This window comes from Misgurnus anguillicaudatus, chromosome 7 (genome assembly GCF_027580225.2).
Source record: "Misgurnus anguillicaudatus chromosome 7, ASM2758022v2, whole genome shotgun sequence".
Taxonomy (NCBI): domain Eukaryota; kingdom Metazoa; phylum Chordata; class Actinopteri; order Cypriniformes; family Cobitidae; genus Misgurnus; species Misgurnus anguillicaudatus.
The window spans coordinates 6,010,687-6,034,565 of record NC_073343.2 but is presented as its reverse complement, the minus strand read 5'-3'; the positions used below and the strand labels follow the sequence as shown (position 1 = coordinate 6,034,565).

The 23,879-nt window shown below is 35.4% G+C and overlaps 2 protein-coding genes and 1 long non-coding RNA gene across 3 annotated transcripts in view; 1 reads left to right on the top strand and 2 right to left on the bottom strand.

Moving 5' to 3' along the window:
- Positions 1–826: 826 nt before the first annotated feature.
- On the top strand, positions 827–8,969 carry ecd (ecdysoneless homolog (Drosophila)). The gene is made up of 13 exons (XM_055172065.2): positions 827–977; positions 1,092–1,316; positions 1,554–1,759; positions 2,666–2,844; positions 2,963–3,155; positions 3,237–3,365; positions 3,481–3,606; positions 3,729–3,814; positions 4,562–4,668; positions 5,884–6,094; positions 7,600–7,667; positions 8,194–8,408; positions 8,487–8,969. The coding sequence occupies exons 2-13, from the start codon at positions 1,097–1,099 to the stop codon at positions 8,697–8,699; spliced, it is 1,953 nt and encodes a 650-aa protein (XP_055028040.2). The 5' UTR covers positions 827–977; positions 1,092–1,096; the 3' UTR covers positions 8,700–8,969.
- A 370-nt stretch (positions 8,970–9,339) lies between these two features.
- Positions 9,340–23,200, bottom strand: LOC129417412 (uncharacterized). Its single transcript, XM_055172071.2, has 5 exons — positions 22,720–23,200; positions 21,176–21,266; positions 20,206–20,413; positions 14,998–15,295; positions 9,340–11,855 (listed from the first exon to the last, which is right to left on the bottom strand). The coding sequence occupies exons 2-5, from the start codon at positions 21,205–21,207 to the stop codon at positions 11,467–11,469; spliced, it is 927 nt and encodes a 308-aa protein (XP_055028046.2). The 5' UTR covers positions 21,208–21,266; positions 22,720–23,200; the 3' UTR covers positions 9,340–11,466.
- LOC141365238 (uncharacterized) overlaps positions 9,340–23,879 on the bottom strand; it is a 125,598-nt gene continuing 111,058 nt past the window's right edge. Inside the window, exon 2 of the long non-coding RNA XR_012370414.1 lies at positions 9,340–10,177. This is a non-coding gene — a long non-coding RNA (uncharacterized lncRNA). The remainder of the gene's footprint in view (positions 10,178–23,879) is intronic.

The window sequence follows — 23,879 nt, the reverse complement described above, 5'->3', positions numbered from 1 at the left end:
TGGGCCGTTTTAAAAATAGATTAAAAATCAGCCTGTACTTTTGTCCTTTCTTTTTTTCCTTTTTTTGCTGTCTTTCTTTCTTTCTTTCTTTCTTTCTTTCTTTCTTTCTTTCATAATTGCTCTATATCTTAATTAAAACTAATTTTTACTTTAAACTATTTACTATAATACCAACTATATTTAACAACTATAATACCAACTATATTTAACAACTATAGTTTTATATATATTTATTATATATATATATATATATTTATTTATTTTAAAATTGTTACATTTTTTATCTGTAATGTGCGCTGGCTTTTTTAATTATTTTTTTATTTAACAGATTTAAGACAACAATGAACAGATAACAGGGGGTAGACGGACATCACAATTTACAAAACATACAATACAATCTACTTTACTAAAGAATTAAGTATATTAAATGCTTTTTGAGCTTTTGAATTTAAAGGCTTTGATTACTGTCAAAAGTTTTGAAAATGGACTTAATGTCTGTGGCAAACATTCCAAAATTAGGTTTAGAATGAATGGATCTGGCTTTATGAATATGAAATTTGCCTAGAAGAGAAATTAGAAAAACAGTGTTATCAAAATTAATGTCCCTAGAATAAAAATCTGAAAGAAAAAATAATAGTCTCTGAAAATTAAATATTTTTTTATACCATAGAAAGACCAAAATAGTAACATCTGACCAAAAGGATTTTGACAATTGGCAATGAAAAAACGAGTGTAAAATAGATGAATCTTCTATATTACAAAATGAACATAAAGAAGATACATTTTTAAATGTGCCCTGGCTGTGACGTTCAATTTAGGGAGACTTTTATTTCGTGTTAGAACACTTCCGGTAGTAAAAAAGTCCCGGCCGGGAGCTCCACAACCATATGAAAACATGTCAGCATGTCCGCATGAACACATCAATATTATAAATGTATCCATCAGATTACCGCATATCGACTATTAAAGGCTTACAGGTAACGTTAAATACAAGTTCAAACATATATTACAGCGCTTATGTCATTATTAAATATCGCGCTAGATTGATAAGTTCTATCCAAAAACCATAACACGTGCTTTATTTTTGCAAGGTTGTATGAATAAAAGGAACATGGATTCTTTGAAAAGACCTGCCATTCTTGAGGACGCGGTCCAGTATAAACTGTTTCTGGTTCAGCCTGACCCATCAGACGCAGAAGTCAACGAGAGATCCCTTCAGCAGCTTCTGGAGAACATCCTGGCCGAGGTTGCCCCTCTTCTTATGCAGTATATCTGGCAACATCAACCATTTAATCTCAGATATCACCCTGAGAAAGGTAAATGTCCCAAAAGTACTTATAGGGACTTATTTGTTGTGTTTTTAGTTTTGGTTTAATTGTGTAGTATTTTAAAATGTTAATATTTCTTAATTATTTATGCTTTAATATGCCTAATATAGAAGACTGAACACTTTTATGTAAACAAGTTAGTGAATGTTGTAAGTGGTTGTGTTGTGTTGACACATAAACTTGCTTGGAGGCTTAAAAAGTACAGTATGCTTCTTCACTGAATAGGTGATGAGCCAGCACATTTGGGCGGTGTCACTGTGTTTGCTGATAATGTGGAGGATGAATGGTTCATCGTTTACCTGCTTAAATCCATCACATGCACCTTTAAAGAAGTCGCTGCGGTTGTCTATGATAACGATGGACAGTTTCTTCTGATTGAAGCCGCTGAACATCTGCCAAAGTGGCTGGACCCTGACAGCAGTGAAAACAGGGTTAGTGTTAATAAACAGCCCCTTACTAAAAAGATATGTGTTATTGTCTGATCTTTTAACATTGTGCCATGGTAATAACATAGTAGTATTCTCGTACATGTATTAAAGTACTATGTGATATGCAGTATTTGCCATATTAATACTTACTACCTGTGCAATTGATGTAATTGTTATTTAAAGGGACACTTAAAGTGCTAATTTTTCAGCGCTCCTAGAGTTACACTTTTGATTTTTACTGTTTTGAAATCTATTTAGCCGATCTCCGGGTCTGGCAGTACCACTTTTAGCATAGCTTAGCATAATCCATTGAATCTGATTAGACTATTAGCATTGTGCTCAAAAATGACCAAAGAGATATTTTTCCTATTTAAAATTTGACTCTTCTGTTGTTACATCGTGTACCAAGACGGACAGAAAATTAAAAGTTACGATTTTCTAGGCTGATATGGCTAGGAACGATACTTTCATTCTGGCGTAATAATCAAGGACTTTGCTGCCGTACCATGGCTGCAGCAGGCACAATGATATTACGCAGCGCCCGAAAATAGACCCCTTGGTTACTTTCAATAGCAGGGGACTATTTTCGGGCACTGCGTAATATCATTGCACCTGCTGCAGCCATGGTAGGGCAGCAAAGTCCTTGATTATTACGCCGCAATGAGAGTATAGTTCCTAGCAATATCAGCCTAGAAAATCACAACTTTTAATTTTCTGTCGGTCTTAGTACACGATGTGACTATAGAAGAATCAAGTTTTAAATAGAAAAAATATTGAATCTCTTTGGTTATTTTTGATTGCGATGCTAATGGTCTAATCAGATTCAATGGATTATGCTAAGCTATGCTAGTGGTACCACCAGACCCGGAGATCGACTCCCATTGGCTGATTTTTATGTCTTCCGGTCAGGTGTTTCTGTACCAGGGAGAGCTGCACATAATACCCAACCGCATGCACCCTGGAGAAACTGGCTGGCCTAGAGACTCAGTGCCCACTGTGGGTCAGGCTTTAGAAATGCTACATTCAAACACTAAGAACTGTCTGGCTAGAAAGCCTATACGCTCAGCTCTGGCCAGGAGACTAGATGGGTAAGATTAACATTAGAAATTATGCTGGTAATGAATTAAATAATATTTGTTATATATTCAATTATAGTTATTATTGTTTCACTCAGTCCTTTGTGTGCATGTGTGTGTGTCTACTCAGGTACCCAGAAAAAATCCAGCAGAATTTCCATCATGCCCACTGTTACGTACCTGCAGGCATTGCTGTGGTGTTGTCTAGGAGCCCTGACCTCATAGCCCCTGCTGTATCTGCTTTCTATCTGCGGGACCCGCTTGACCTTCAGGCCTGCCGAACTTTTCGCAACTTTCCACCTGACACCAGAGTTATGACATCAGTAAGATGATACCTTTGTCAGGGAAAGCTATATACTTGATTCTGTCTTGATTTTGTGCTTGAAAATCTTTTTTTTTTTCAGGTAAAGTTTACTCGATGCCTGTATGCACAGCTGCAGCAGCAGATTTTTGTTCCAGATCGTAGGAGTGGGTTTACCCTTCCTCCTCGTACTCATCCCCAGTACAGAGCTCATGAGCTGGGCATGAAACTGGTGAGTGTATGAGGTTTCCGGTTGTTTGATCATCTGGTAAAATCCGCTGATGCTGCCTGTTGTGGTGTTAATATATTATATATTAATCAATATATTCTCTTTGTTTATACGCAAGGCTCATGGGTTTGAAATCCTGTGCTCTAAAAGTGGCCGGTCCTCATCGGAGCAGGAGGCGCCTCTCAGCAGTAACCGTCTTTGGAGAGGCTTTCTAGATAGTCTCAAAAAGAATGGATACTTTAAGGTACAGAGAGTTTCCAAATGTTTCTTTGCCAGAGAGAAAATGTTGAATAACACATTTTTATTTCATTGTCTGTGTGAGGTTTTAATTTTTTGTATTCCTGCTTGTTTGTTTTGCGCATCCAGGGTGAACTGGAAGGATCTGCTCGATACAAAGACCTTATGATGTCAGCGGAGAACTTTTTCAAACAGTCTGTAACCAACACACACCGGTAAGAGTAACTTTTTTTTTCTGACTTTAAGGGACACGTTACTTTTTTGGAAAATAGGTTTATTTTCCAGCTCCCTTAGAGTTAAACAATTGAGTTTTACCGTTTTGAAATCCATTCAGCCGATCTCTGGGTCTGCCGGTACTTTTAGCATAGCTTAGCATAATTCATTGAATCTGATTAGGCCATTAGCATCGCAATCAAAAATAAATGACCAAAGAGTTTCAATACTTTCCTATTTTAAACTTGACTCTTCTGTAGTTACATCCTGTACTAAGACTGACAGAAAATTTGCAATTTTCTAGGCAGATGGCTAGGAACTATACTCTCATTCCGGTGTAATAATCAAGAAATTTCAGCCGTTCCACAACTGCAGCAGGCGCAATGATATTACGCAGCGCCTGAAAATAGTCCCCTGGTAACTTTCAATAGCTAAGGACTATTTTTGGGCACTGCGTAATATCATCTAAAGAAGAGTCAAGTTTTAAATAGGAAAAATATTGAAACACTTTGATCCTTTTTGAGCGCGAGGCTAATGGTCTAATCAGATTCAATGGATTATGCTAAGCTATGCTAAAAGTGGTACAGCCGGACCCGGAGATCGGCTGAATGGATTCCAAAACGGTAAAACTCAATTGTTTAACTCTGGAAAATAAGCCTTTTTTTTCCCAAAAAAGTGGAGTGTCCCTTGAATAAGGAAATTGATTGCTATCAATATTCATCCTTCTATTTCTTTTTTTAAATATTAAGCCCTGATATTCATAATCCTGGTAATGAAGTGTTAAAAGTCTTGGAAGGCTCTTCATACAGTATAGAAGATCTGAAACAGCAAGAAGCACATCTGCCACCAGAGGACAGTGATGTATTTTTTTATCTTATCTAAAAGTGTACAATATTTAATCTTATCTTAATTGCAGTTCCTGGAAGTTAATCTGTTAAGTAAATTGGACCTCTAAGAAGGTTTGTAATACCTGGAAAAATGTAACCGTTAGCATTCTTATTTATTATATTTGTTTAGCCAACATAATTTTGCATGGCTACCTATACAGCAACATGCATTTTTGCACTTTAGTGTGCAGATGGTTATTTTGGGAATTATGCATTTGACCGGTCTTTTTATGCACATTCCAGGTGCAGAATTGATGCACCTAAGTCATAACATGTTCATGGGGTTTCTGGGTGCAGAATTGATGCCCTTGAAACATCCTCTCAAGGGAATCCTGCTCCGCAATGGAAAGTTTATAACTGTTAAAAAAACCCAAAGAGAGTAGATACATCATGTGCTCAGCACATAGTGAATTGCATCCATCCAACGGCTTAATGAGACTTTATAAAATCAGATCTTTAAAATAGCCTACATTTATCTTGTTTGTGCGTGTGTGAATGACGTTTTTCATCCGTCCGCTTCACCAGTGGATTTACCCAGTTTGCGAGTAATTTAGTGTTACTGTGAAATAAAATATCTTTAAATGTGCATTTGTTACTTCACATGAAGCTATTGAGTGTATTAAAAGACTTTAGTGAATATAGTGTATAAAACATTTATGGTGCTTTTATAATACATTGTCCTTGTAATAGCTTGTCAGTAACAACCTCGGCTAACGCACATATCGGAATTGGATTGGTCATGTTGTCGGTCCTCGATCAGATGTCCGATCGAGCCAAAAAGCCCGAATCGGCCCCGATACCGATCCAGAATATCGGATCGGGACATCCCTATTAACAACTATCAGTATAGGGTAAAAAGAAAGCAACTAATCACTCCCTGTTTAAAGGCGGGGTGATTGATTTTTGAAAAACACTTTGGAAAATGAAGTCAAGTACCAAAACACACTTGTAGCCAATCAGGGGCATGTCGGCTAACCAACATCGTTGCCTGGGTTGCGTATGTGTGGGGCGGGTTTGTCAAAAGAAGGTCCAGATTCTATTGGGGTAGGGGGGCGTGTTTGTTTAGGTGATTTTAAATATCAACATTGGCTTTCAGAGGTCATGCACCCCGTCTTTAAAACCAACAACATGTCACAATTATCTGTAGGAATGAGCGGATTTATCCTCACTATCACCTCCAATAGGTGATGCATGGTTGGACATTTCCCCACAAGAGTTGGAGAGGCTGCTTGAGGAGAGAGGAGGCCGTAAGGTGATCGACGGCACTCGCAAGACTCTAGGACCAGAGGATAAAGAACAAGAGGAAGAAACCGGCTACAGTCTGGTAGCTGTAACACAAGGCATGAAGGATTTCATCAATGCCATGTCTTCCCATGAAGGAGCTGAAATTCCAAGGTAATTATGTTTGAATATTTGTTATTATGAAACAGATACTCATCCTTGATTCTGATTGATTGATAGTATGATAAACGCCTTATCGCTGTGATGTTTTTATTAAAATATTTTTCATATCGTTTAACACTCATAACTGATTTATTGGTACTTTCATGGCATAGCTATGTAAAAAAAAAAAAAAAACATTCTAATATAAAATAAAATTCAACCCATGGTTGAGTCAAAAAGGGATAAACACAACCACTGGGTTAAAGGCGGGGTGCATGATTTTTTGAAAAACACTGGAAAAGGGAGTCAGGCCGGGTACAAAAACACACTTGTAGCCAATCAGCAGTAAGAGCATGTCTACTAACCGACATTGTTGCCTGGGATGCGTATGTGTGGGGCGGGTTTATCCAAAAAAGGTCCAGATTCTATTGGGGTAGAGGCATGTTTGTTCAGATGATTTCAAATATCAACATTGGCTATCAGATATCATGCACCCCGCCTTTAAAGGATTAGTCCATTCTCTTAAAAAAAATCCAGATAATTTACTCACCACCATGTCATCCAAAATGATGTCTTTCTTTGTTCAGTCGAGAAGAAATTATGTTTTTTGAGGAAAACATTCCAGGATTTTTCTCGTTTAAAGGGACTTTAATGGACCCCAACACTTAACAGTTTTAATGCAGTTTAAAATTGCAGTTTCAACGGACTCTAAACGATCCCAAATGAGGTATAAGGGTCTTATCTTGCGAAACGATTGTTATTTTGACAAGAAAAATAAAAAATATGCACTTTTAAACCACAACTTTACGTAATTACTTAATGCCGTGGAAAGGTCACGTGTTACATATATGAAACGCACATTTGCGGACAATTTTAAACAATAAACTGACACAAAGACATGAATTAGTATCATTCGACATGCAACAACGTCGGAACGGTCCTCTTTCTCCACACTTGTAAACACTGGGGCCGAGTTTCGCATTTGTCATCCGTGACCTCTTGACGTGATGATGTATTGCGTGAGGTCGCGCTGGCGCATGACATGACCGAGAAGTTGTGGTTTAAAAGTGCCTATTTTTTATTTTTCTTGTCAAAAATTACCATCTTTTTGCTAGATAAGACCGTCATGCCTCGTTTGGGAGTCCTTTGACTGCATTAAATCTGTTACGTGTTGGTGTCCATTAAAGTCCATTAAAATGAAAAAAATCCCGGAATGTTTTCCCCAAAAAACACAATTTCCTCTCGACTGAACAAAGAAAGACATCAACATTTTGGATGACATGGTGGTGAGTAAATTATCTGGATTTTCTTTAAAAAAAATAGACTAATCCTTTAAAGTAACCCAGAAAATGTTTACATTTGATTAATTCATAACCTACTGGTTGGGTTTGTCCCTTTTTGAGGCTTCAAAACAACCCAGAACCTTTTAGAGTGTAGCTGAGGGCTAGCATCTGCTATTTTACTTAAAATAACAATTTAATACCATAATCATTTATTTTTCCCAATTTGTGTTTCAGATCTTGTTTGACTGATCCTTTCAGTTTTGACCCAGATGCAGTAACCAGTGCTCTTGATAGACTACTTGGTATGTGGAGATAACGTATAGAAAACTTAATATACATTTTTTATTACAGCCAGATAACATTATATCACAATTCAGTTGTTTTTGCAATTCAGACCACTCCAAAAAATTTTATATACTGAATATTTTTATAATTTAGTGTTTTATATTAAATGCATATCAATGCACTGCAAACAATGTGTGGTACCACCTGCATGGGACCACAACACACAGTTTAAATCCAGCTAGTCTCTTTTATCCACACCTCTGTGCTATTCCCGTCACCTCCTAACTCTCCTATCCAATAGAAAGGCAAACTATTTCTTAAAGGTGTAGCAGAGGATTTTCTCGAATTTTAGAAAAGAACCGCCTTCTCCACTTTTTTAAAAAATGCAATTGGGCAACACTTCTGATTGACAACTAGGAGGATCAATAGTCTTGATGATTCACCCGGAAAAAGAAAATCCTCCGCAATACCTTTAAAAAACATTTTTTATCTATAAGTCAAAACTGCACATTGCACTAGTAATGTATAAATCCTGATTTATAGGAAATAAGGATGACGAGTTAGACTCTGATGATTTTGAGGACGATGATGATGATGACGATGAAGATAATATAAATAAGGACGATGATGTGGAGAATGCCGGCTCAAAGGAGGAGGCAGGCACAGAGACGCTGGAGAGTTTAAGGAAGTACATGGATGAAATGGACCAAGAGCTGCAAAGCACAAATATTGGGAAAAGTTTCACACAGACTAATAAAGTGAGTATAGATATTTCCTTTCCTTATCACACTGTGAAAGGTTTTTTAGTTTTATTAATCCTTGTTTTCCTCTTGTAGACTGGTAATAGATCGGGTGCATCTAAAAGCTCATCATCGGTCACGTCAGGCTCTGAGCCTGTTGAAGAAGAAATCCAACCGCTTGATGTGGACCTCAACCTGGTTACAAACCTTCTTGAGTCATTGGCTTCTCAGGCTGGCCTATCCGGCCCTGCCTCTAATTTGCTACAAAGTCTAGGCATTCACATCCCTCCTGATGCAGATAAGTCATGAAGTAAGAACAGAAAAGCAATTTTAACTCATTGTGACTTATCACTAACTTATCAGAGCTTAAGTGTTACTTCACCTAGTCATAGACTAGGACTTGGTGTGACATTGGTTTCTGAGACATGGTATTGAATTTGTGTAAGATTGGCCTACTATTTAAACAGAGCACTTACATGGCATTCGATTTATGGGTGGGAGTTGTTTTTAGCACAATGTCCCAGCAGTTTTTTTCCAATTAAATGTATATTTTTCAAATAAAAACTTAAATGTATATCTTTTCAAAAAAAGAGTTTGGGTCAGTTATCTTATCACACAAACAGAGAACAAAGTGAAAGGTTTACTCTGCTTAACTGCTGACTGTTGAAGTAAGTGAATTCCTCCTCTGTGTAACATTAACCAAGTGGATACAGACAAATCAGTAACACATGATTGCAAAAAGCTTGACCGGTGCTCTGCTGCTGGTAAACTTTATTAACCTCTTGTTGTTGGCAACGGCAAAGTCATGTATTGAACTGCATGTGCTGTTAAAATGAATAGCTTAAATGCACTGGTTGACTGCATCTGGCAACTACACATATTTAATCTAATGGAAATAAAATAACACTTTACATAGTAACAAACAATAGAACATAGAAAAGACACTGGAAACAGTTGAGAATGTGATTTAATAATTAGAAAACCTCATCAATATATTTTATTTGCTACATAACAATAATACTGTAATTTGCTATTGCATGTTAGGAGCTTATTGAATAATGACTCACAGGTTTTCTCTTAAATAACTGCTACAGTATAACTTAGTAGTCTTAATATTTTTAACCTTGAATAGAAGTCATGTTTTTAAATAGTGTAAGATGAATGTCTTACCATACAATGAGGTACTCGGGTGAATTTCACGAAGCGTAGTTGAGAACAGGCCAGGGTCATACTTCACCCAAAAAATAAATACAACTTAAAGACTTATTTTTTCAAAGAAAATTAAGATTTTCTTGCATTGTGGCATTGCTTTCATATATATATATATATACACACACACACACACACTAAACAAGACAATTAACCATACCCCCTCCCCAAAAAATATGTTTTCAGATGTTTTCACTTGTCAGTTTGTTTGTACGTGAGGATTGTCATACTGTACTATAGTAAAGAAAATTTTACGGTAACACTTTACTTGAAGGGGTGTTCATAAGACTGACATGACACATTCATAATCATGACATGACACGTGCTATGAACATGAAGGAGATTTTATGCAGGCCTATGACAACTGTCATTAAGTGTCATTCGTTCAATTATGTCATCTCCAATACAAAGATGACATTGTTTGAGATGTCTTTATCATGACAACTTGACATTACAAAGACAACATAACTGACCACTTTTTACCAGTGATACAAATATAATTTGTCATTAACATGTCATTAGGTGTTAATACTCTGTCAAATAGTTTTTTTAACAGCGTCATGAATATTTTTCTTGACCTCAACTACAGTGGTACAAATATAATCTGTCATTAAGTGTTAATACTCTGTCAAATAGTTTTATAACAGCATCATGAATATTTTTCTTGACCTCAATTATGTGGTACAATTATAATCTGTCATTAAAATGTCATTAAGTGTTAATAGTCTGTCAAATAGTTTTATAACAGCGTCATGAATGTTTTTCTTGACCTCCACTATGTGGTACAATTATAATCTGTCATTAAAATGTCATTAAGTGATAATACTCTGTCAAATAGATTTATAAAGGCGCAATGAAAATTCTTCAGTGCATAATGTTTTTTAATTTTTCTCCATGTGTTTAACAAAAAAAATTAATCATTCAGTAATAATAATTAAAATTGATAAAATTGTATTTTATTGCATTTGGAGACCGATTCACATAAAATTAAATGAAAACAGTACAATAATGGGTTAAGCCATGCAGCGTTGGATCCATATTGCTGCAAAGTTAATTTAATTAAATTAAATTGATCAAATGTTAAGTTCGTTTTTTCTTCTATGTCAGAATATTTCAGAACCTACTGTGTGAGGAAAAACAAGTTCTGTTAGTTGTTAGTTTTTTATGTATTGTGCATATACATAAAGTTAAGTATAATCTTTTGACGTGTCTGTTGCATTGTTAAGGTATTATAAATTATTTAACAGTATTTACACTTATTGACATTTAAATGACAGTTTAATGTTATGTTATGTTAAAGTGATGATCATTCTGCTGTGTCATGTTTATGACGGATTTATGACAAGTTATGATTTATTAGTTTATGACAAGTTGTCATAACAAAGACAATTCAAACAATGGTATCCTTGCATTAAAAAAGACATAATTGAACCAATGACACCCAACGACAATTGTCATAAATGTGCCCAAACTCTCCTTCATGTTCATGACACGTGTCTTATGGACACCCTTTCAAGTAAAGTTTTACCAATTTGACTTCTATAATTCGTTTTTTTTTATTACAAGCAGCATCAATATAAAACAGTATAACATATTCTACAATAATGTATAAATATTTTTGCATTACCTAGTGATAATTGAAAAAATTAAGCCTAGCTGTAATGAAAATAACACCACAATGCAAATAAAGTTTGATAGATTTCAGTGCAAGCCAACAAAGAAGTCACATATTAGCTCTGCCATAATCTTTCGAGTTCAGTCTTAATACTGTTGTTGTATGAATGATATAGCAGTCCTTTGGATGGTCACCCTTCAATGTTGCCTCTACATAGGTTTGTAATGTTGTACACTGATTGCTCAGCATTTCCTATAATACGTTCAAGAGGGGCAAAACTAGTCCTCTGGTTGCATGCAGCACAGCTGCCGGCAAAGCAGAAAAATACAGAGCTGTCATATTCACAAAGAGAAGTTGCACAGCACCCAACAGCAACATTCCAAGCATGTATCCATAAAACAGGAGACTGTGCCAGCTGCCGTCAGTCAGTGCTTTCGGGCCATCAGGGTGTATAAAACATAGGAACCCTAATAAAAGGATGCGTGTAACTGTTAGATTGTAGTAAAGGTCAAAGGTTGAGGCATCACCTCGCTCCGTTTGGGAGACTTTAGCTAGCCACACAAGAGACAGGCTGTGGAGGATCAGGCTGAGGGGAGAGTAGACGTATTCCAGCGGCTCCATCGTATGCAGTCCTTGAAATGCTGAAAAACAGGGAAACATACAGGAATAGAATTTTGTCATTTACACTCATGTCATACAAAAGATAAAGACCTATATGTGACACTGGACCACAAAACCAGTAGGGGTGCGCGGGGCACAAACTAACGCAGGGTTAGTTGTAACACTAACCATTTACATTGTTGCATAGGGTTGAGCGATTTGTTTTTCAGGTGTTATTTTCACGCTGCCAAAAGACGATCTCTCGCGAATTTATGGAAATGGATAATGTTTTTCCATAGAGTTATTGATGAAAGAGTGTTTTGGTGGCATATAAGTAATTTTTTTCATCTCATGTTTTTTTTCCGGTTTCTAAGTTGGGTGTGCAAGATACCAAATCCAATGTTATGTCATCTTAATCTATGTCTTGTTGACTGAAACATAGCATCATTTTAAAATATGTCTGCAGCTCTTGGCAACTTTTTTGGTAGGCTTAAAAATATTTTCACCCAGCGGGGTTAGTTGTAACGCTGTTACAACGCTGTTACAACTAACCCTTCGGCACTAACTATATGAAAACAGCTAACATTAGTGTAATTCTTGCCGTTGTTTTAAGTAGGCTACACGCTAATGATTGCTGGCTGCCAACAAAATTAATTGCCTGTCTTATCAAAAATTGTGTCAAAATATATTTTTGTTTATATCTTTAATATTGATTGAATAAGTTCACGTCAAATATTAAAATCATAGTGAAATTAATGGCTAAAATCAGACTTTGATTTTCATTATCTCAGAATTTGAAAATTATAAAAATGTTGTTTTTTGTCATAATTGTGCTGCTTTTTCTCACATATTTAGACATTTGTATCCATTTATAATTGAACTGTGGTTAGATGAGGGATGAATAGTGTAGACACCTGTCTATTATAGACAGATATATAAACAATATCCACTTTAAGTATATAGACAAAATAGTATTGTAATTTTTGCCTGCAAACTTAATTTTTAGCAAGTGTTACAACTAACCCCCTCCTGTTACAATTAACCCCACCTACGGGGTAAGTTGTAACGTTTGCACTTCTGTCATGTTTGGTTTAATTGTCCAAGAATGGTAAGTAATAGAAACAAATTTCAAATGGTCATTTATAGCAGAGATGTGTGTGTTGCTTGTGTAAAAATATATTTAATCAAACTCAAATATTTTTTAATGATTGAGCCAAAACCAAAAAACATTAGGATGAGTCCCGCTTTCCCTAAATTTGTAGCAATAGACAACATTGTATGGGTCAAAATTATTGATTAAGTAAAGATCATGTTTTATGTAGATATGTTGTACATTTTCTACAATAATATATCAAATTATTGTGCAAAATTATTACTAGTAATATGTGTTGCTAAGGACTTCATTTGAACAACTTTAAAGACGATTTTCTCGATATTTAGATTATTTTTTTCACCCTCAGATTCCAGATTTTCAAATATTGTCCTATCCTAAAAAACATACTTCAATATATAACGTCTTATAGACCTTTTGCGTGTTTGCAAACGATATTACTTTTTTTGTGGGTGGAGCCCAACTGGTGGCAGAAAGTGACAGCTCCGCAATACGGTGTGAAGTGTTTTAGCGTTAAACTGTGATTTTTTTTATGGATCTGGTGTTCTGTAGAAGTCTGTTTCCCCTATATTTCTCTTAAGTGTAATGTTTTTTTATAACGTTTTCACCAAGTTAGGTTTATTTTTTAAATAAATTAAACGTTTAAATGGCTTGGCTACTGATATGTGTGCATGTATGTAATGTATATGTATTGTTCTTTATTGGTAAATCAATTATTTTTACAGTATGAATCGCTTAAGTACTTATAAGAGCAATACTATTATGTATTCTGTATAATATATTTTTTTCAATTCCTTCCTTATATTTTTAGCCTATGTTGTTCTAAATCTATTATGTTTATACAAATTAATTTGTATAGGCCTGTTTATATATTAACACTTTACATCGTGTGTGTGTGTGCTATATTTATATATTTATTAGTAAACGTCATAATTTAGAACAAACAGGAAGAAGACATAAGATATAAGGTAAAAAGAAGTAATAGAAAACGAAAAAAAATATGAAAACTTTAATAAATGGTAATATTATTGATATTGTGAACTCATTCAAATCTTTAATCTTTCTAAATAAATTAAAAATGTAACGTGATAAAAACGCTATAAGAAACACATAGAGGGATCAGACTTCGACAGAACACCGGATATCTAATTATTTTCTATTCAAATTATTAAAAGATTTCCAAATGATTTCATCACTCCAGTCTGTCCGTTTGAGGGCTATTGCAACCATAAACACCTACGTTTATCTTCAAATGGTGTCTTCGACGACGGTATACTATAAAAATGAAGGTCATCTATTTTGGCATTCCTATTCTGACACTCGACAGCACAACAAGACATTTTGTAGTGAGTTATATTGTTCGTTTCACTCTGTATCATTCATTTCCACTGTTTTTCTGCCACCACATTGCGCGCGTGACGTAACGGTGACGTCGACTCGCAAAAGGTCTATATATACAGCCTTTAAACGATGTATACATTTCAGAAAAACTGACCCTTATGACTTTTTTGATGGTTTTGTGGTCCACTTATTATCCGGAGAATATAAAGTAAATTAATGAGGACTGGGCAGTCAAGCTCCAACCAGATTAAAAGTATCAACAGTCTCTGAGAAATGTACAAAAGTTGTCACTGGGGCAGAACCCTTTCAAAATGGTCAAAATTTTGGTACAGTTATGTATGCATTTGGTACCAGTATGTACCTTTTCAGTACACTCTTTTAAAGGCGGAGTGCACGATATCTGAAAAACGCTTTGGAAAAGGGAGCAGTAGGGGCGTGTCTACTAAACAACATTGTTGCCTGGGTTGCATATGTGTAGGGCGGGTCTATCAAAAGAAGGTCCAGATTCTATTGGGGTAGGGGCGTGTTTGTTTAGGTGATCTCAAATGTCAACATTGGCTTTCAGAGATCATGGACACCATAGGTCTTCTGAAGCCAAATTTGTGTAAAAGAATATTAACTTCTGGGAAACAGTATAAAAGTAGTTACAATTTTACTTAAAAAAGATGTCGTCCCTACTCTGTTCCCCTCTACTGTTCCTCTATTATGATTATTATTATCCGTTTTCATACCTGTGACACTGACAGAGGCGACCGTGACAGCTGTCAGAAGGCAGGAGATGTGGATTGAACCAGGTAGATTCAGTGCAAACAGGTGACCTAGGATCACAATGACCAATGGGAGGAATCGGGCGGTGAGCGAGTACAGACCAGAGTGGGCACTTGCTTCAGCCCATATGTCCAAAGCACACTGGACAGCCCCACAGATGGCAGGTACAAACAAACGCTCAGACAGCCTCAGGGAGAAAGGCTTAAGGCGAATCAGACCCACACCATGCAAGGCTAGCAATGCCAGGAGATTTAGACATACCTGAAAAATCATGTACAGTATTAATAATCAGCAGAAATTAAAACCACATCATGAAGTTCAATTAACCTAAATTATCATTGGAGGTTATCACTTGCCATGCAGTATCATAAAACCTGGAGAAATATAATCGTGTGTGCTTAAGAAAGACTTATAGCCCACTTTGAAGGGAACTATAAAAATAGCATGCGCTGATAGTATTTGTCCTGCAGTTACACCAGACATACTTAATTTGTAAAACAAAAGTTTTCTTAAAGAATCATAGAAACAGTTCCTTATATTCATTTAGAGACTACATGAAACTTGTATAAAGTCGTTTGTCACATGGCAAGTCTATTTAATCTGTGAAAGTGAATCGTAAAAATGCTAAACAGTAACTAACAATCATGAACTTATGCAGTCTGCTGTATAGCATCCCTTTAAACATATGGGGGCGGTTTCCCAGACAGCGATTAGCTTAAACCAGGACTAGGCCTTAGTTTAATTAGGAAATATAACTTTAACAAACATGCCTTACTAAATACGTTACTTGTGTGCATTTTGAGGCACAACAAAGAGCACTGATGTATATGTCAGTGCAAGTTGTTTTCAGTTTGGACAGCTCTTAAATATATTTTAAAGACTAGTCTAATCTCTGTCTAGGAAACTACCCCATTGTGGTCACAACACTTTGTTTGCACGAAATATCAACAAACACAATGTCAAGACAAGTATAATCAGCTAGCAAATAAAGCTTTTTTTTTTTCTCTTTACTAGGATGTGACTATATCAAAGTGTCGGTTCCCTGTCAGCTTACTTCGGTGTTCTAGCAGCCACATGTAAAGTTTATTGCATTAGATATGCATATCTTGATGTATCCATATTATGGCTTTGTTTCACAAACATGTTGGAATAGTACACCCCAAAAATAAACCTTTGTCATTATTTACTGACCCTTGTGATGTTTGATGGCCAAATTACTTGTATTGTTCTTCAAAACCCAAACAGATTTTTTAAAAATAAATAGGAGTGGATGTTCTCCACCTTGGTGCCTAATATAAAAAACCTTAAAGCTTTAAAGGTGCAGTGTGTAACTTTTATAACGCTCTCTTGACAGAAATGCAATATAAAATACATAACTATATTATCAGTGGTGTATAAAAACCTTTCATAATGAACTGTTATGTTTTTATTACCTTAGAATGAAACATTTTTATCTACATACACAGAGGGTCCCCTTACATGGAAGTCGCCATTTTGTTTCTACAGAAGCCCTTAACGGACAAGTTTTTTACTAAGTTGTCTCAAACGATGACGTGGTTGTCCGGTGGTGGCTACCATAGCTTCTCTATGCATTTTGGTGAATGGTGGACTGAAACGTTGGTTGCAATTTTCTAACCTTACCACTACCAACCTTGCACCTTTAAAATGACCCAAAAAGTGTTAAATGAACACATAACTTGTGTCATATTAAGTCTCCTGAAGACATTCACTTCTCTACCTTATTGTTGTGGATATCGCTGTTGTTTTTTGGAATTTACATTATTTAAAACGTACAACGTCTGTAATATTAATTGCCAATTTAACCAAGATTAGAAATCTGACAAAGTGAGAGGATCGTCTTCACCATGCTATCGTCACTTTACGTTGCTTTCTGATATCACACGTAACATAACATATGACTATTGTATGGACATATGTAATTATGAAATGTTTGGAACCTACAGTCGTATGCAAAAGTTTGGGCACCCCTGACAATTTCCATGATTTTCATTTATAAATATTTGGGTGTTTGGATTTCATTTTGATCTCTCACATAACTGAAGGACGCAGTTATATTTCAGTAGTGAAATAAGGTTTATTAGAGTAACAAAAAATGTGCAATATGCATCAAAACGAAATTAGATAGGTGCATAAATTTGGGCACCTCAACAGAAAAATCACATAAATATTTAGTAAAGCCTCCTTTAGCAGAAATAACAGCCTCTTTTTGATTAATCAAAATGAAATTGCTGATCCAAACACCCAAATATTTATAAATGAAAACCATGGAAACCGCCAGGGGTGCCCAAACTTTTGCATAGGACTGTATACACTCACCTAAAGGATTATTAGGAACACCATACTAATACTGTGTTTGATCCCCGTTCGCCTTCAGAACTGCCTTAATTCTACGTGGCATTGATTCAACAAGGTGCTGAAAGCATTCTTTAGAAATGTTGGCCCATATTGATAGGATAGCATCTTGCAGTTGATGGAGATTTGTGGGATGCACATCCAGGGCACAAAGCTCGCGTTCCACCACATCCCAAAGATAATAATAATAATTGCTTATATTTATATAGCGCTTTTCTCAGTACTCAAAGCGCTTTACATATGAATGGGGGAATCTCCTCAACCACCACCAATGTGCAGCATCCACCTGGATAATGCGACGGCAGCATATTGCGCCAGAACGCCCACCACACACCAGCTTATTAGTGGAGATGCTCTTTTGGGTTGAGATCTGGTGACTGTGGGGGCCATTTTAGTACAGTGTACTCATTGTCAAGAAACCAATTTGAAATGATTCAAGCTTTGTGACATGGTGCATTCTCCTGCTGGGATGGACATGGTCAGAAACAATGCTCAGGTAGGCCGTGGCATTTAAACGATGCCCAAATGGCATTAAGAGGCCTAAAGTGTGCCAAGAAAACATCCCCCACACCCTTACACCACCACCACTAGCCTGCACAGTGGTAACAAGACATGAAGGATCCATGTTCTTATTCTGTTTACGCCAAATTCTGACTCTACCATCTGAATGTCTCAACAGAAATTGACACTCATCAGACCAGGCAACATTTTTCCAGTCTTCAACTGTTCAATTTTGGTGAGCTTGTGCAAATTGTAGCCTCTTTTTCCTGGAGTGGAGATGTAGTGGAGATGAGTGGTACCCGGTGGGGTCTTATGCTGTTGTAGCCCATCCACCTCAAGGTTGTGTGTGTTTTTCTGCATACCTCAGTTGTAACAAGTGGTTATTTCAGTCAAAGTTGCTCTTCTATCAGCTTGAATCAGTCGGCCCATTCTCCTCTGACCTCTAGCATCAACAAGGCTTTTTCGCCCACCTGACTGCTGCATACTGGATGTTTTTCCCTTTTCACACCATTCTTTGTAAGCCCTAGAAATGGTTGTGCGTAAAAATCCCAGTAACTGAGCAGATTGTGAAATACTCAGACCGGCCCGTCTGGCACCAACAACCATGCCACCCTCAAAATTGCTTAAATCACCTTTCTTTCCCATTCTGACATTCAGTTTGGAATTCAGGAGATTGTCTTGACCAGGACCACACCCTTAAATGCATTGAAGCAACTGCCATGTGATTAGTTGATTATATAATTGCATTAAAGAGAAATTGAACAGGTGTTCCTAATAATCCTTTAGGTGAGTGTATATAACACAAATATGCATACATGAAGTATATGAAACTGAATGCTTCTTTAAGTGCCTATTTGAAAAACCTCAGAATATTACAGTAAATTATATATTTAGAGCTGGTATATTTTCCCAAACCTTTTTACAGATGTTAAAAGTCGCAGTAATCTTTACTAACATTGTACGTAATGATTATCAATGTGGCACATTCAGACTAGAATAAATCACAGAGAAGCTATGGTAATAATTCCTTTACCCCAGCTCTCCATGCAACTAATCCGGTCCAAATAGGGCTTTAGTTAAGCTTTTATAAACGAACCGTAAAACATTACTGGGACTTTAAGCCGGTCTGTAAAACCGGCCCCATATGTCACAAATATATAGCCAGTTATTACATGCAGACAAACAAATAATAAATGACTCGAGTTTATGGCACCAGTCCAACAATGACGTGACACACCTGATGATTCACCTGAGAGATGCACAGTTTGCATTTTAAATAGCACATACAAATCTGTACTTATAACGGATGATGATTTGATGTATACACCCTGAAAACCAATGCACATTCATGAAGTATTTAGTCATTAAGGCTGTTACTCTTAATCCGAGTTAACTTGTTTCATCAGACTGTTCATAGTTTACCCCGAGTTAATCATTAACCCTTCGTATTCAGGTTTCAGGTTTCACAGTGTAAATGTGTAAACCTAGAATGGGTAATGTTCAAATCTGAATACTATTGAATGTAAAATTGATGAATAATCTGAAAATAACTCCCTGTTCATCTGTGGAAATGATGGCACGATAGTCCTAGCCTCTGCGGTGTGAAAAATCCTATAAATGTGCATTTGGTATAAACTTGTAGTGATGTATCTTGATTAACACTCAAAGGCACAAATAAACTGTATATTTCAGCCCAGTCCTTTTAAAAAGCTTGTTTGAAGAGTTTCGTTGCAAAACGAGATAAATCCATTTTTTTTACATTTTTGTCAAAACATGGTTATTATTATGTTATCATGTTATTTTTTTTGTTGTATGGTGCTACTTAGCTGTATTTTTTAAGTTATGAAGGTTTAATTCAAAACAAACCACCTGCAGTTCAATTGATATTAATTGGACTGCACAACCAAAAAACGAGATGAAACTCTTCATTTGTTTATGGGTGTAGAATTTGTTACGTCTATTATTAATCACAATTGTGGTACTTACAGAATATGGTACTTTTTAATCAATAGCTCCAGTTGTAACTTTCAGTTATTTTGTTATTTTAATGGTACCTTGTTGTATTGGAAAGATTCGGTTAGTGAGTAAAACATTTGTTTGCATTCCACAGATGAACAAAGATGCAGGGCTGAAACTATTGAAAATGTTTTTCAACCCATTCTATTAAGCATAGCCTAAAAAAAACCCAGATTCTTGACCATGCACACTTGACCAAATCCTTTTGAGCTTTACTTTTGAAAGGTGATTGTAACATTTACTAAAGATCATGTACTGTAACTAATATAGTGGCAAAATACCTGTATGAATGCAAGTGGCACTGCATAAGGGTAATAATACTGGGGAAGGAAGATCCTGGATACAAAGCTGCGTAGATTATCGGCAAGAGCGTACAGAATCACAGCCACCAGGGCAGCGATGCAAAGCAGAAGTGGCACCAGGGGTTTATATACTTCATAAAGACAAGCTCTCAGTGCGTGCGGAGTATGCATCTGCCACCATGAAGAACTACAAGAGATATGAACAGATAGCAGACAGACAGTTAATGTTTAGCATCATGAAAATTTAACAGTTAGTGTAACATAAATTATATAATGGCATAATTATTACCATTAATCATTAAGTTCTGAAAAAAAATGATTTTATTGAATTTAATAATTTTTTTAAGGTAAGTGGTTGCAATCAATTTATTTAAGCTTCATTTAAACAAAAGGTTTATATTATATTTTACTTTACTAATCTTTTTTGTTTAAATGTACACTGTAAAAAAATTCCGTAGAAATTGCAGCTGGGTTGCCGGTAACTTACCGTAGATTTAAATTTATGTTTTTTACTGGCAACATTTTGTTCAAAGTTAAATGAACATTAAACATTTACAAGTCTTTGTCTTTACATAGTAAAACTAAAAAAAAGCATCAAGCAAAACATTCTGGGAAACAAAATATGAAGCAAAAAACAGAAAAAGGTTGATGATGATTTCTGGTTCCCAGAATGCTTTGCATGCGGCTGGTATTGTATAGTTTTATTCTGTAAAGATAAAGACTTGTTAATGTTTAAAATTTATTTAACTTTAAACAAACTCTTGCCAGTAAATAACATACATTTAAATCTACGATAAATTACCGGCAACCCAGCTGCAATAACATTGTAATTTCTACGGATTTTTTTTACAGTGTAGCTTAAATAAATTGATTGCAACCACCTTAAAAAAATGTATTAAATTCAATGAATCATTTTTTTCAGTATACAATACAATAAATCTGAACTTACCATCTTGAAACCAGAGTTTGCCAGGGGTCCATCCTGCAGTCTAACCACACCAGGGCAGGTGGGGGTGGAACGCTATTTTGACTTTTTACCCCTTTACACAATCAAGGGTTAAATGAAAGACATTATACAGACACAAGGTGAGTTAGCAAACATCCTAGAGAGACTATTCATAAAAACACAAATTCTATACTACAGATTTAAATAAATGAAAAGCACAACATATGCACCATGGAAGATGCACTGAAAAAAATGATTCATACAATTTACTACATTTTTTAAGTTAAGTGGTTGCAATATATTTTTTAAAGCTACATTTAAACAAAAAAATTAGTAAATTAAAATACAATAAAAAACTTTAGTTTAAATGTAGCTTAAATAAATTGATTGCAACCACTTACCTTAAAAAATTGAGTAAATTATTATATAAAAAATATTTTTTTTCAGTGTGATGACTCTCTTCCCACTGGATATTATATTAGTATTTTACAACTGGATGTTTTATAAACAAACTCTTAATGGATTCATTAATTAATTCACAATTAATTTTAACATTAAAAATAAATAAGAAAGAATCAATAATTTAAAAAAAATAATAATTAGGCTAGTCTCACAAAATGTTTTCGTACTATTATCACGATTTTTCGTGATCGTATAACGAATTTCTGTTTTCGTGTGATTATCACGTATTGGTTACTCAACTGTTTTGTCCTATTTTCTTACCATTGTTTCTTCGGTTTAGGGTTAGATTTACATAAAATGACATCCCTAACCAAACCCAACACTAACCCTAACGCCAGGCGACATATAAAAAAATAAATCAGAAAAAATAGTATAAGCCAATGTATAGTGACATTCTAATGCAAGCACCAACACCAACCCTGAACCGAAGCGACAATGGTTTAGAAATGGGAAGAGGCAGTTGGGTAGCCAATACCCGATAATCGCACGAAAACAGGAATTCGTTATACGATCACGAAAAACCGCGAAAATTCGTGATAATAGCACGAAAAAAGACTATATCACGAAACTTTGTGAGACTGGGTTGGGTAGCAAATACAACCTGTTTTTATTGTAAACTTTGAAAAGCATACAATCCGTCTGACAAATATTTTTACAGTTAGTAACGCTATGAAAATTTTGCAAAAATACCATCTCACATAAAAATACTTTAGTATACTTTAGCATTAAACTAGCAAACATTAGTTAATTGTAGTATAAGCTATAACTGTATAATTCCTTAAAAGCTCTATCTTTAGTGAATTGATAATAGGCAAAATAATGTAGTAGCATATACTTTAATAATTACTTTGATAAGGTTCAAAAACACTATTGTATGAATTTTAGTACTAAATACGTTGTCTACAGTATTTTTCATGTGAATTTAGTAGCCTATATTTTATAAATGTCCGTTTATTTCTGTTTATCCACTTATTTCTATTCAATGTTAAATGAAAGATGCAATAGAAATACATTTAAGTTGAATAATTAACTAAAAGAAAAAAGCAAAAGAAAAAAGATAGTAGCCTGTGTCAGAGGTTACTTACATCACTTGCTTGTCAAGATATCGTGTATGGCTATTCCGTTATAGTTGTTGACTGTAGCGTTGTCTCGATAAATACCGTGAATGTTCATAACCGATTCATGAATTCACCACTGCTATTACGCCTATTGTTGTTCGCTAACTAAGGATGGAGAAGTGCCGATCTAAATCGAAGATAGCCAAAAAACAATCCGTCAGTGTCAGTCAGGAACTAACACGAGTGGACATTGATCTTTTCCCACCCTGTTACAAGACCACACATTTTTTCAAAGTATGATGATGAACTTCTCTTTAGATAGAGAAGTCTCCATTCTCCGGCTTACTGATCTAGTGCCTTTTAAATCCTGTCTATTATCCTGGATTTAATCCTTATTTATAGTTTTCTGCTTTCGTTTGAAAGACAGGAGCAGCACATCTCGTCACCTCTCAGTCGTTAATGTGCCATTAAAGATTAAGCGCGTGGACGCGCATGAAATCCATTTGAAACGGACACAGTTCATTTCACACAGGTTATGAAATGAAACACTTTGCCCCTCATTGTTCAAAAAAGGTATAATTTACCAGTCCTGTTATTTGCATTCTTAAAAATAAAGGTTGTTGAAAGGTTCTTCAGGCTGTGGTTCCATAAAAAACCTTAAAGGGATAGTTCACTCAAAAATACAAATTGTCATCATTTTTGAGGAATGTTTGTAAGCAAACAGATCATGAGCCCCAATCACGTCTATTGTAGAAAAAGAATACTATAGAAGTGAATGCATAAGATGTATTGTCAGTCATGTGTCTGGAGCATACTCATGACTTTCACTTGTGTCAACAAAAACGTGATTTTAAGCAAACTTTACTTTTTTTTAAACTTACTGTTTGTTTTAGTGTTTGCCTGTTCTTTTCATCTACATTGCAGCTATGTTTACACATCCTGGAGTCTCACCTGAAATTCTTTGTATAAATGGTATAAGAATGTTTGAGTTACTCAGTACATCATGATAATATTATGCAAAAGATTATTGATTTTTTTTTCATGTTAGCCTCACACAATGTATAACTCTTAATGTCACGTGTGCTTATAGGAAAAGCACAGCTTTGCCTTTTATGGCAAAGAGTTCTTTCTGCATTCGCTTATCACTTTTAGAGGACAAAATAAACAGTAGATGTACTTGTTTTATT

Bases quoted from the DNA above. Each gene is read 5' to 3' on its own strand.
- LOC129417412 (XM_055172071.2), bottom strand. From the start codon at position 21,207: ATGGACCCCTGGCAAACTCTGGTTTCAAGATG. The intron at 20,414-21,175 runs GTAAGTTCAGAT...TATCTCTTGTAG, and splicing joins CAAACTCTGGTTTCAAGATG to TTCTTCATGGTGGCAGATGC. The intron at 15,296-20,205 runs GTATTTTGCCAC...ATGATTTTTCAG, and splicing joins TGCCACTTGCATTCATACAG to GTATGTCTAAATCTCCTGGC.
- ecd (XM_055172065.2), top strand. From the start codon at position 1,097: ATGAATAAAAGGAACATGGATTCTTTGAAAAGACCTGCCATTCTTGAG. The intron at 3,366-3,480 runs GTGAGTGTATGA...TTTATACGCAAG, and splicing joins ATGAGCTGGGCATGAAACTG to GCTCATGGGTTTGAAATCCT. The intron at 7,668-8,193 runs GTATGTGGAGAT...CCTGATTTATAG, and splicing joins TGCTCTTGATAGACTACTTG to GAAATAAGGATGACGAGTTA.